This window comes from Neoarius graeffei, chromosome 1 (genome assembly GCF_027579695.1).
Source record: "Neoarius graeffei isolate fNeoGra1 chromosome 1, fNeoGra1.pri, whole genome shotgun sequence".
Classification (NCBI taxonomy): domain Eukaryota; kingdom Metazoa; phylum Chordata; class Actinopteri; order Siluriformes; family Ariidae; genus Neoarius; species Neoarius graeffei.
In genome coordinates, this window is record NC_083569.1 from 100764472 (window position 1) to 100776971 (window position 12500).

General features: G+C 44.2%; 1 protein-coding gene across 1 annotated transcript in view; it reads left to right on the forward strand.

Annotated features, from left to right (window-relative positions):
* LOC132885684 (octopamine receptor beta-2R-like) overlaps nucleotides 1–12500 on the forward strand; it is a 135267-nt gene that overhangs the window by 39976 nt on the left and 82791 nt on the right. The window contains exon 5 of the mRNA XM_060920318.1: nucleotides 3217–3508. Within this exon, the coding sequence (XP_060776301.1) occupies nucleotides 3217–3508 (292 nt within the window). The remainder of the gene's footprint in view (nucleotides 1–3216; nucleotides 3509–12500) is intronic.

Below are 12500 nucleotides of genomic sequence, written 5' to 3' on the forward strand. Positions count from 1 at the left end.
ATAAAACAGAAGATACGACAAAAAAGACCTAAGACAGCTGAGCAACTAGAATCCTACATTAGACAAGAATGGGTTAACATTCCTATCCCTAAACTTGAGCAACTTGTCTCCTCAGTCCCCAGACGTTTACAGACTGTTGTAAAGAGAAAAAGGGATGTCTCACAGTGGTAAACATGGCCTTGTCCCAACTTTTTTGAGATGTGTTGTTGTCATGAAATTTAAAATCACCTAATTTTTCTCTTTAAATGATACATTTTCTCAGTTTAAACATTTGATATGTCATCTATGTTCTATTCTGAATAAAAAATGGAATTTTGAAACTTCCACATCATTGCATTCCATTTTTATTTACAATTTGTACTTTGTCCCAACTTTTTTGGAATCGGGGTTGTACTACATCTAGTACTTTGTATGGCCTCCATGATTTTTAATGACAGCACCAAGTCTTCTAGGCATGGAATGAACAAGTTGGCGACATTTTGCAACATCGATCTTTTTCCATTCTTCAACAACGACCTCTTTTAGTGACTGGATGGAGAGTGATGCTCAACTTGTCTCTTCAGAATTCCCCAAAGAAAATCATTTCTTTCCACCACAAAGGTGAAGGCTACAAGAAGATCAGCAAAGCTTTACTTAATAATTAACAGTACACACTTCTGCAGTGTATGAAATAACTACCATGCACTTAAATCTATCTTAAATCAGCCCGTCGTGTAGTGTGTGCTCTGCCTGGGCTACAAATACAATGTAGTTGGATGTTACGTGATGCCACTACCTATATCTCAATGTAGATGTCAACACTTGGGCATTGGTTGTCATTTCAAATAGTTTCTTGTGAATTATTAACTCATGAAAGAAAAATAAGACAGCCACTTTCTTGTCTTGCTGAAATGAATTAGATAGATAGATTAGATTAAATTAGGGGTGGCACAGTGGTGTAGTGGTCAGCACTGTCACCTCACAGCAACAAGGTCATGGGTTCGAGCCCCGTGACCGGCGAGGGCCTTTCTGTGTGGAGTTTGCATGTTCTCCCCGTGTCCGCGTGGGTTTCCTCCGGGTGCTCCGGTTTCCCCCACAGTCCAAAGACATGCAGGTTAGGTTAATTGGTGACTCTAAATTGACCGTAGATGTGAATGTGAGTGTGAATGGTTGTCTGTGTCTATGTGTCAGCCCTGTGATGACCTGGCGACTTGTCCACGGTGTACCCCGCCTTTCACCCGTAGTCAGCTGGGATAGGCTCCAGCTCGCCTGCGACCCTGTAGAACAGGATAAAGTGGCTACAGATAATGAGATGAGATAAACATTCTTCTAAAGCATCACTTGTGTTATTTTCTGTGGGTCCCTGTATGTATACAATATTCAGGCAGGAGATTTTTCAGCTAAAAATCTGATTTAAGACTTCCCTTTCATTGTTATTATATTAAAATTCAAGATGAGTATTATTTCAGATTTTTCACTCTGAGCTCTCTCAGGCCTGATACATGAATCCCATAACCTACAACCCCGATTCCAAAAAAAGTTGGGACAAAGTACAAATTGTAAATAAAAACAGAATGCAATGATGTGGAAGTTTCAAAATTCCATATTTTATTCAGAATAGAACATAGATGACATATCAAATGTTTAAACTGAGAAAATGTATCATTTAAAGAGAAAAATTAGGTGATTTTAAATTTCATGACAACAACACATCTCAAAAAAGTTGGGACAAGGCCATGTTTACCACTGTGAGACATCCCCTTTTCTCTTTACAACAGTCTGTAAACGTCTGGGGACTGAGGAGACAAGTTGCTCAAGTTTAGGGATAGGAATGTTAACCCATTCTTGTCTAATGTAGGATTCTAGTTGTTCAACTGTCTTAGGTCTTTTTTGTCGTATCTTCCGTTTTATGATGCGCCAAATGTTTTCTATGGGTGAAAGATCTGGACTGCAGGCTGGCCAGTTCAGTACCCGGACCCTTCTTCTACGCAGCCATGATGCTGTAATTGATGCAGTATGTGGTTTGGCATTGTCATGTTGGAAAATGCAAGGTCTTCCCTGAAAGAGACGTCATCTGGATGGGAGCATATGTTGCTCTAGAACTTGGATATACCTTTCAGCATTGATGGTGTCTTTCCAGATGTGTAAGCTGCCCATGCCACACACACTAATGCAACCCCATACCATCAGAGATGCAGGCTTCTGAACTGAGCGCTGATAACAACTTGGGTCGTCCTTCTCCTCTTTAGTCCGAATGACACGGCGTCCCTGATTTCCATAAAGAACTTCAAATTTTGATTCGTCTGACCACAGAACAGTTTTCCATTTTAAATGAGCCTCGGCCCAGAGAAGACGTCTGCGCTTCTGGATCATGTTTAGATACGGCTTCTTCTTTGAACTATAGAGTTTTAGCTGGCAACGGCGGATGGCACGGTGAATTGCGTTCACAGATGATGTTCTCTGGAAATATTCCTGAGCCCATTGTGTGATTTCCAATACAGAAGCATGCCTGTATGTGATGCAGTGCCGTCTAAGGGCCCGAAGATCACGGGCACCCGGTATGGTTTTCCGGCCTTGACCCTTACGCACAGAGATTCTTCCAGATTCTCTGAATCTTTTGATGATATTATGCACTGTAGATGATGATATGTTCAAACTCTTTGCAATTTTACACTGTCGAACTCCTTTCTGATATTGCTCCACTATTTGTCGGTGCAGAATTAGGGGGATTGGTGATCCTCTTCCCATCTTTACTTCTGAGAGCCGCTGCCACTCCAAGATGCTCTTTTTATACCCAGTCATGTTAATGACCTATTGCCAATTGACCTAATGAGTTGCAATTTGGTCCTCCAGCTGTTCCTTTTTTGTACCTTTAACTTTTCCAGCCTCTTATTGCCCCTGTCCCAACTTTTTTGAGATGTGTTGCTGTCATGAAATTTCAAATGAGCCAATATTTGGCATGAAATTTTTTTGGAATCGGGGTTGTGTGTGTGTGTGTTCTACAGAACAGGGAAGTTCTCACTGAGCTCAGTAATGTATTATTATCATGATGGCTGGATGATGAAGGCGCGTGCCAGGAAGCAGTAGATGACAGATTGATTGGCAGGCGGAGGGGCGGGAACTTGACGCACGCAAATACGAAGTTCACGCGCAACTCGATCGCGCGCACAATTCAGTCCGCGCGAGCGCTGAAGGTCCAGTGGGGTGAGAACACGGGAAACGGCGCGCGCCGCGCAGTTAAAAAGGGGTTCACGCGCGCCGGTGCCATATGCGCGCGCCTGCGCAATGCTGGAGCGCAACGCGTCTCGCGAGCGGATGGACCTCATCTCCAACGCGTCTGCGCACCTGCGCAGAGAGCCGGGGTTCGCCGCGCCGGTGCTGGTGCTGCTGGCCGCCGTCATGCTGCTGCTCATCGGTGTGATCGTGCTGGGAAACGCGCTCGTGATCCTCGCCTTCAAAACCGACCGCAGCCTGAGGAGGCAGAGCAACTACTTCCTCCTGAACCTGGCCATCTCAGACTTCCTAGTGGGTAAGAATCAGCTGTTCTTGTGCAGGTTCCCCAGGGCAATAACCCTAAACACCTCACACTGCTGCACTACATCTGATCTCCTCATCTCATCTCATCTCATCTCATCTCATCTCATTATCTCTAGCCGCTTTATCCTGTTCTACAGGGTCGCGGGCAAGCTGGAGCCTATCCCAGCTGACTACGGGCGAAAGGCGGGGTACACCCTGGACAAGTCACCAGGTCATCACAGGGCTGACACATAGACACAGACAACCACTCACACCTACGGTCACCAGTTAACCTAACCTGCATGTCTTTGGACTGTGGGGGAAACCGGAGCACCCGGAGGAAACCCACGCAGACACCATGCAAACTCCGCGCAGAAAGGCCCTCGCCGGCCACGGGGCTCGAACCCGGACCTTCTTGCTGTGAGGCGACAGCGCTAACCACTACACCACCGTGCCGCCCCAATTTCATTTATTTATTTATTTGTTTGTTTTTTATATGAAAGTATGTGGGACGGCACGGTGGCGTAGTGGTTAGCGCTGTTGCCTCACAGAAAGAAGGTCCGGGTTCGAGCCCCGTGGCCGACGAGGGCCTTTCTGTGCAGAGTTTGCATGTTGTCCACGTGGGTTTCCTCCGGGTGCTCCGGTTTCTCCCACAGTCCAAAGACATGCAGGTTAGGTTAACTGGTGACTCTAAATTGACCGTAGGTGTGAATGTGAGTGTGAATGGTTGTCTGTGTCTATGTGTCAGCCCTGTGATGACCTGGCGACTTGTCCAGGGTGTACCCCGCCTTTCACCCGTAGTCAGCTGGGATAGGCTCCAGCTCGCCTGCAACCCTGTAGGACAGGATAAAGTGGCTAGAGATAATGAGATGAGATGAGATGAAAGTATGTCCCTTTCCTATCATTTGTGATCGGAAAGGTAAGATGTGGGTGGTCAAAGAGAGCAGCCAGACTTGCTTGAAGATTCTTGAAGATGTTTCACCTCTCATCTGAAAGGCTTCTTCAGTTCTGTCTGACTAATAGGGAGTATCTTCCTCTCATGGGCAGCACGGTGGTGTAGTGGTTAGCACGGTCGCCTCACAGCAAGAAGGTTCCAGGTTTGAACCCAGTGGCAGGCGAGGGCCTTTCTGTGTGGAGTTTGCATGTTCTCCCCGTGTCTGTGTGGGTTTCCTCCGGGTGCTCCGGTTTCCCCCACAATCCAAAGATGTGCAGTTAGGTTGACGTGGGGCGGCCTTGGGCTGAGGTGCCCTTGAGCAAGGTACCTGACCCCTGGCTGCCCAGTGTGTGCGTGTGTTCACTGCTTCAGATGGGTTAAATGCAGAGGATGAATTTCACTGTGCTTGAAGTGTGCATGTGACGAATAATAAAGGTTTTTTTCTTCTTCTTGGATGAAAAGCAATCCTAAGGTGTCGTTGAGCAGTGGCGTGCACAGACATTTTTGGGGGGAAGGGCACTTTTTTGCGCATATGGAACACCTTATTATAAAAGTCTGAGATTTAACCCTCCTCTTGTGTTCGGGTCGCCACTGACCCATTTTAGTTTTTAAAGGTGTAAAACAACCACTTAATGTTAATTTATTACATCAAGACTTTTTGACTTTGCCAGGAATCTCTAGTTGAACAAAATAGAAAAAGAAATTTTTGTTTTCCTAAATCTGAAAATGGTCTAGCAAAAAATATAATACTTATGTGCAGTTGTTTCTGTATGCGACGGGCTACTTCACGACAAAATAATTACAGCTTGGGCTTAGAGGGCAAACAATACATTTTCACTCGATTCATGTGTTACCTGGCTGGTGGGGCAGGGGAAGAGCTGACTGACTGCCCGATGTGTTGTCTGCGCTACGACAAGGCCGTGGCTTCCAGGACGCTATACTGCTGCAACCTCACATTGAATGTACTGCACGCTTGTTCACGTGACTGAGCAAGAGAGACAGAGGTCCGGTGTGTGTGCGGAGGGGGCACACATCGGGACATTATTTTCACACACGCTTTTAATGCCGTGGCTTTTCTAAAAGATCATGTCGACATTGGCCTCAATAAACTGTAAAAAAAAAAATTCAAAAGGGCACTTTTTTGGACAGAGGGCAGAGGGGCAGGTGCTTGAGCACCACCTCGTGTCTGTCTGTGCACGCCACTGTCGTTGAGTCATCCTGGGGGGCTGGGTGTGAATGGTCTAGAGAGTCATTAGGGTGATCAGTGGGTTGTTGGTTCACTCTGTCCTCCTGTGAGTCACTGAAAACAGCTGTGCATTCAGCTGTCTGGGAAGTGTGCCAAGGACTGCACTGTAGGTGGCTGATAAATGATGTCTTAGACCACCACCTCTGTTCAGTGATGGCCGTTCCAAGTTGACAAAAACGGCTTCTTTAACTCCTTGCTCATACCAACAATCCTCTCTGGCTAAGGCCAAGTTTACATTAGACCGTATCTGTCTCGTTTTCTTTGCGGATGCACTGTCCGTTCACATTGAAATGCTGGGAAACAGGAATCCGCCAGGGCCTACGTATTCAACCCAGTTCATGTCTGGTCCGGTGCTGTGTAAACTTTGAGGATACGCGGATACGCTGTGCTGAGCTCTAGCTGACGTCGTCATTGGACAACATCACTGTGACATCCACCTTCCTGATTCGCTGGCGTTGGGATCACACACACAGCGGCTCAGTCCCGAATCACTGCTCGTGCGCTTCACTCGCGCGCTCTGTGAGCTGCGCAGGGCCGGAGTGCGCACCCTCCAAAGGGCACTCGCTGTTCAGGGCGGAGTGATTTGGAGCGCAGGAGGAAGCGCTGAGCTGCACTGAGGTTTATTTACACATTTCAACCTCCTTCAGGCGCTTAAACTCAGTGAGAACATGAACATCACAGCCAGGTGTGTTTATCTGCTGGACAAGGTGTTCGCTTGCCATCCTTCCACTTGCAAGTGGTGAGTGACTTGCGCATGCCCGATATGCACTGGGATCATGTGACGTGACGTCTAATTAGTCATGTGATTAGCGTATCCGTGTATTGGTGTTGCTGTGTGCACGCGAATCGTGTATTGGCGTTGCTGTGTGCACGCGAATCGTTTTAAAAACGTTAATCTGATGATCCGCTGATTCGAAATAATGTAAACAGGGCCTAAAATGCGTACATTGCAATCCTGAAATGAGTGTCCTTTGTCGTTAAGATGAAGATAGACAGCAGAGTCCTGGCCTGAGGAACTGGCTCTCCTGTGTTGAGCCATGTGCCTGTGAAGCGGTTGTTTTGTTTCTCCAATATACGAGGCCGTGCATTCCTCACTGAACTGAATTGCATACACTACGTTGTCCTGTTTGTGTCTGGCTATTAGTCATGAGAGGTGAAACATCTTCAAGAATCTTCAAGCAAGTCTAGTTGTTCTCTTTTACCACCCACAGTTTACTATGACCTGGATGACTGAGAATCTTCACAGACATGTATAAGACAGTAGTGAGACCAGCTATGATGTATGGATTGGAGACCGTATCCTTAACGAAGAGACAGGAGGCAAAGTTGGAGGTGGCAGAGTTGAGGATGTTAAGGTTTGCGATGGGAGGTTGGACAGGATAAGGAACGAGCACATCAGAGGGACAGCACATGTGGAGAGCTTGGGAATTAAGCTAAGAGAGATGAGACTGAGATGGTATGGGCACATCCTGAGAAGAGATGCAGAGCATGTTGGAAGGAGAATGTTGAGGATGGAGCTGCCAGACACACGAAAACGAGGAAGGCCAAAGAGGAGATGCATGGATGTGGTGAGAGAGGACATGAAAGTGACAGGTGTGGTAGAGAAGGATGCGGAAGACAGGGAGCAATGGAGACGAAAGATCCGCTGTGGCGACCCCTAATCGGGAACAGCCAGAAGAAGAAGAAGAAAGTATGTCCCTTTACACACTCATCCAGAAGGGTAATTTTGCACAAGGCTATCTGTCTACAGCAGAAAAAAATAAAATAACAAAACATGTCTGGAAAAATCCCAAGGGAGTCTGGAGCCAGATTCGTGACGTCGCCAGCAGGCTGCAAGAGCTTTGCACAGTTTCAGTGCACAGCCTGTGTAGACCAAGCGCTCCCATTTCTCTCTCATTGTCCGGTCTTTTGGAAAACGATGAGTACTCTTCCCATCATGATTGGTGTTGCTACACCCTCCTTCGATACATCTGTTAACCATTTTAATAATTACGCGATAACGTTGAAGAAATTTGCAGAAAACCACCAGGTCGTTTTCTCATAAACAAACCAGCGCTGACGTAGGATTCAGAAGGAGGCGTCCCGCACACGATGTCACGAAAATCAATGTTTGCCGGGAAATCCAAATGCCAAGTTTTTTCAGAGGCGGACCAATTCGCCTCAAATGGCTTGATTTCAACTGAATTTTTCTGGTATTGTGCAAGGTAAAAAAAATTGCACAAAATGCAAAATGTGACAGGTATTTGACCAAAGTTTAATATAAAATAGGAGAATTATATTGATCTTGCTCCTGAATTTACCTGTGATATGCACAAAATAAACTTGACTTGACTTGAACCATCACAACTAAATACCTAACTCCTTACCCTAACCTAAACCTCACTCGAACCTGAACCCTAAAACAAAACCTTTACCTTTGAAAATGTGAGGACCAGCCAAAATGTCCCCACTTTACTGGTTTCAAACATGTTCCTGTCCTCAATATGTAAGCAAATGCAAGTATCTATACACGCATGTGCGCACACATACACACATTCTTGTACTTCTATCTTTATCGGGACTCACTGACATCATGCATTCCCGAATCTCTTACTCTAACTTTAGCCATCAGAACTAAATGCCTAACCCCACTCCTTACCCCAACACTAACCTAACCCTCACTCTAACCTGAACCCTAAAACGAAACCTTTACCTTTGAAAATGTTAGGACCAGCCAAAATGTCCCCACTTCCCCAAAATGTCCTCACTTTATTGGTTTCAAACATGTTCCAGTCCTCAATATGTAAGCAAATGCAAGTATCTATACATGCATGTGCACGCACATACACACATTCTTGTACTTCTATCTTTATGGGGACTCACTGACATTGTGCATTCCCGAATCTCTTACTCTAACTTTAACCATCAGAACTAAATGCCTAACCCCACCCCTTACGCCAACACTAACCTAACCCTCACTCTAACCTGAACCCTAAAACGAAACCTTAATCCTCCAACAGCTCTTTGAAAAAGTGAGGACCAGCCAAAATGTCCCCACTTCCCAAAAATGTCTCCACTCTACTGGTTTAAAACATGTTCCGGTCCTCAATATGTAAGCAAGTACAAGTACACACACACACACACACACACAGAGTTACATAACTCCTAAGGTGTGAAATGAACCTTTGAAACGTTGAATTAGCCCCTTAAACTGCTGATTATTTACTAGTTTCACTACAAAGCAGATTATTCAGTAAATACTATACATTCTTTAGTAGTTATTAATATATCTAAAGGTATCCTGTGGAGTTCTGGGTAATTAACACAAATCTGAATCTGCCTGGTTTAGGATTTAAGGCATTGAACCTCAACACCAACATTGTTTTTTAAAATTTATTTATAATAATTTCTAATAAAAGTTAAATGGTGATCAGAATGTTGTTGCACCTTTTCGTGTCAGGGTTCCAAGCAGAACCTCTGTAGCAAGGGTACAAACCCTTAACGAACCAAGCCATCCTGAGGAAACCTTTGTTTTATTTTTATTTTATTTATCCTTTATTTTACCAGGAATGTCCCATTGAGATACATTATCTCTTCTTCCAGGGAGTCCTGGCCAAGGTGGCAGCAAATAAAAAGTTTCAATATACATGCAATATTAACACATATAAGCACACACGCATTCCAAAAAATGAAAATAAAATAAACACAGGCTAAGCACATAGATATTCCAGATGTCAACATTCCAGATATTATGGACAAGGGAAAAAAATGACAAAGATATAAGGGTTAAAAATTATGAAAAACAATGGCACTGTTGTGTGAGAACTGAGTTTAAAAGATTTTTGAAAACATTTAGGGAGTAGCCTGGCAAGCCAGACTAAATGTGAATATTTAGTCTGGCCTCGATCCGTAGACATTTCCGAAGGGGGTGGGTAGGAACAACCCGCTGTCTTTCAAACTGTCTCTGTGCGTATAGGCCAACGCTCTGACCAATCAGCGCAACAGTGACTGTGACGTAGTCAGAGCGACAGAAAGCAGTGGGGGAGGCCTTGAAATAAATTAATTTTCAAAATGCGTATTAATTAATAAACAGGTTCTAGATATTAAGAAGTTTGGAGATAATGACCACAAGTTTGGAGTCTGTACCACATACACTCATTTTTTTTCCAAGTGTTTTTCAAGGGTTTGCTTAAACTGTTTTTGAGAGTTTTTATTTAGTGGTGTTTGGTGAAATAATTTCCCTTAAATTTAAAATAACGGGAAAATAAGAAACAATCAAAAAGTAATGTTTCAAAGCTGTTTATTAATTCTTCGTACTGCACAAACTAGCCCATCCTTTTGGCTACGAGCGGAGCCAGCTGGTAGATCAGACTTTTGCCATAGCCGGTCGGCAAAACAGCGAAAACGTCCTTCTTGAAAAGGAATGAGCGGAGAGCCTCTTCCTGCTCATGTTTCAACGAAAACTCCAAGTCTAATTCTTCTAAAACTGATTCCAAAGCGGAGTCAAACGCGCGCTGTTCTCTAGCCCGTAGCCATCTTTCCTGTTGCGCTTTCTCCAGCGTCGCGCAGCTTTGTCATCACTCCTGCAAAAGCCCGCCCAAAGAATCCAAACAAAAACCTTGCGTTGTGATTGGCAGGCACGATTTGATGCCCGGGGTGTTTTTGTTTATATGGTGCGAGGCTAGACCCATTCGCTAGGCAAAAGATATTTTTGGCCGCTAGGCGGGTGGGTCTAGTTTACTAGGCTATTTAGGGAGGGTAGGGAGTCCAAATTTAAAGTATTTTGTAATGTATTCCACTCATGTGCTGCATATGAACTAAAGGCAGATTTGGCCAGTTCTGTCCGTGTAGGTGGAGACTGAAGGAGGAGTTTTACTGATGAACGTGTACTGTAAGTGTTAGTGCAGAGTGTCAGTAGATTGCATATGTACTGAGGTAGTTTACCCATTAAAGCCTTTGCAATAAATACTAGGCTGTGAGATTTCCTTCTAAGCTGTAGTGATGTCCATTGCACCATGTCATCTACAGTGCTGAGCGTAAATGAGTGCACCCCCTTTGGAAAGTAACATTTTAAACAATATCTCAATGAACACAATTTCCAAAATGTTGAAAAGATAAAGTTTAATATAACATCTGTTTAACTTATAATGTGAAAGTAAGGTTAATTATATAAACTTACGGTAGATTACACATTTTTCAGTTTTACTCAAATTAGGGTGGTGCTAAAAGGAGTACATCCCACAACAAAAACTACTACATCTAGTACTTTGTCTGGCCTCCATGATATTTAATGACAGCGCCAAGTCTTCTAGGCATGGAATGAACAAGTTGGTGACATTTTGCAACATCAATCTTTTTCCATTCTTCAACAATGACCTCTTTTAGTGACTGGATGCTGGATGGAGAGTGATGCTCAACTTGTCTCTTCAGAATTCCCCATAGGTGTTCGATTGGGTTCAGATCAGGAGACATACTTGGCCACTGAATCACTTTCACCCTGTTCTTCTTCAGAAATCCAACAGTGGCCTTAGATGTGTGTTTAGTCATGTTGGAAAAGTGCACGACAACCAAGGGCATGGAGTGATGATAGCATCTTCTCTTTCAGTATAGAGCAATACATCTGTGAATTCATGATGCCATCAATGAAATGCAGCTCCCCGACACCAGCAGCACTCATGCAGCCCCACATAAGGACACTGCCACCACCATGTTTCACTGTAGGCACCACGCATTTTTCTTTGTATTACTCACCTTTGCAATGCCATACAGTTTTGAAGCCATCAGTTCCAAAAACATTTATCTTGGTCTCATCACTCCAGAGTATAGAGTCCCAGTAGTCTTCATCTTTGTCAGCATGGGCCCTGGCAAACTCTAGGCGGGCTTTTTTGTGCCTGGGCTTTAGGAGAGGCTTCTTTCGTGGACGGCATCCATGCATGCCATTCCTCTGCAGTGTACGCCATATTGTGTCATGGGAAGTAGTCACCCCAGTTTGGCTTTCTACTTCTTTAGATAACTGCAGTGAACTTGCATGCAGATTTTCTTCAACCCTTCTCATCAGAAGACGCTCCTGTCGAGGTGTGAACTTCCGTGGACGACCTGGACGTCTCTGTGAGATGGTTGCAGTTCCATCTTTCTTAAATTCTTGTACCACTTTTGCTACAGTATTCTGACTGATAAGTAAAGCTTCGCTGATCTTCTTGTAGCCTTCACCTTTGTGGTGGAAAGAAATTATTTTCTTTGGGGAATTCTTGTTGTGTTTCTCACTTTCACAACATACATAATCCACAGGACACCGAAGTAAAGTTAACGTTGCCTTTACGGGGTACTTGGAAAATCATTACAATGCATGCTCATTGCTTGGCACATCACTACTCTATTCTAATGGTATTATTACTCTAGGTAACCTGTAGGCTAAGTATCAATGTGCATAACATAAAGTAGTCCCTGAAATATAACTAAAAGTAGTTCCCATATCTAATGTGAGCATAACATTTCCTCCCTTGCAGCATTGATGTCTGTCTAATATACTAAGGAAATAAATTCAATACCCTATTATACCTACAGGCAATTATAACTAAAGGTAATCACATAGGCCGAAACACCTTAACTTTAACCTTAGTGCTAAATTTAACACTTAAACACCTAACACACATCAAACATAACAAAGACAATGCAATCTTTTGTTAGGCTATAAGTCCAATCTTTGGGGAGGATGATGAGCTCTTTCAGGATAGCGTCTCTCTTGAGTGTCAGAGCTCTGAGCAGGAACCTCGGGGTCTGCATTATCAGGTGTAGCATTTCCATCTTCAAGAGGTGGGGGCTCTGAGGCTGTGCACATGAGTTCAT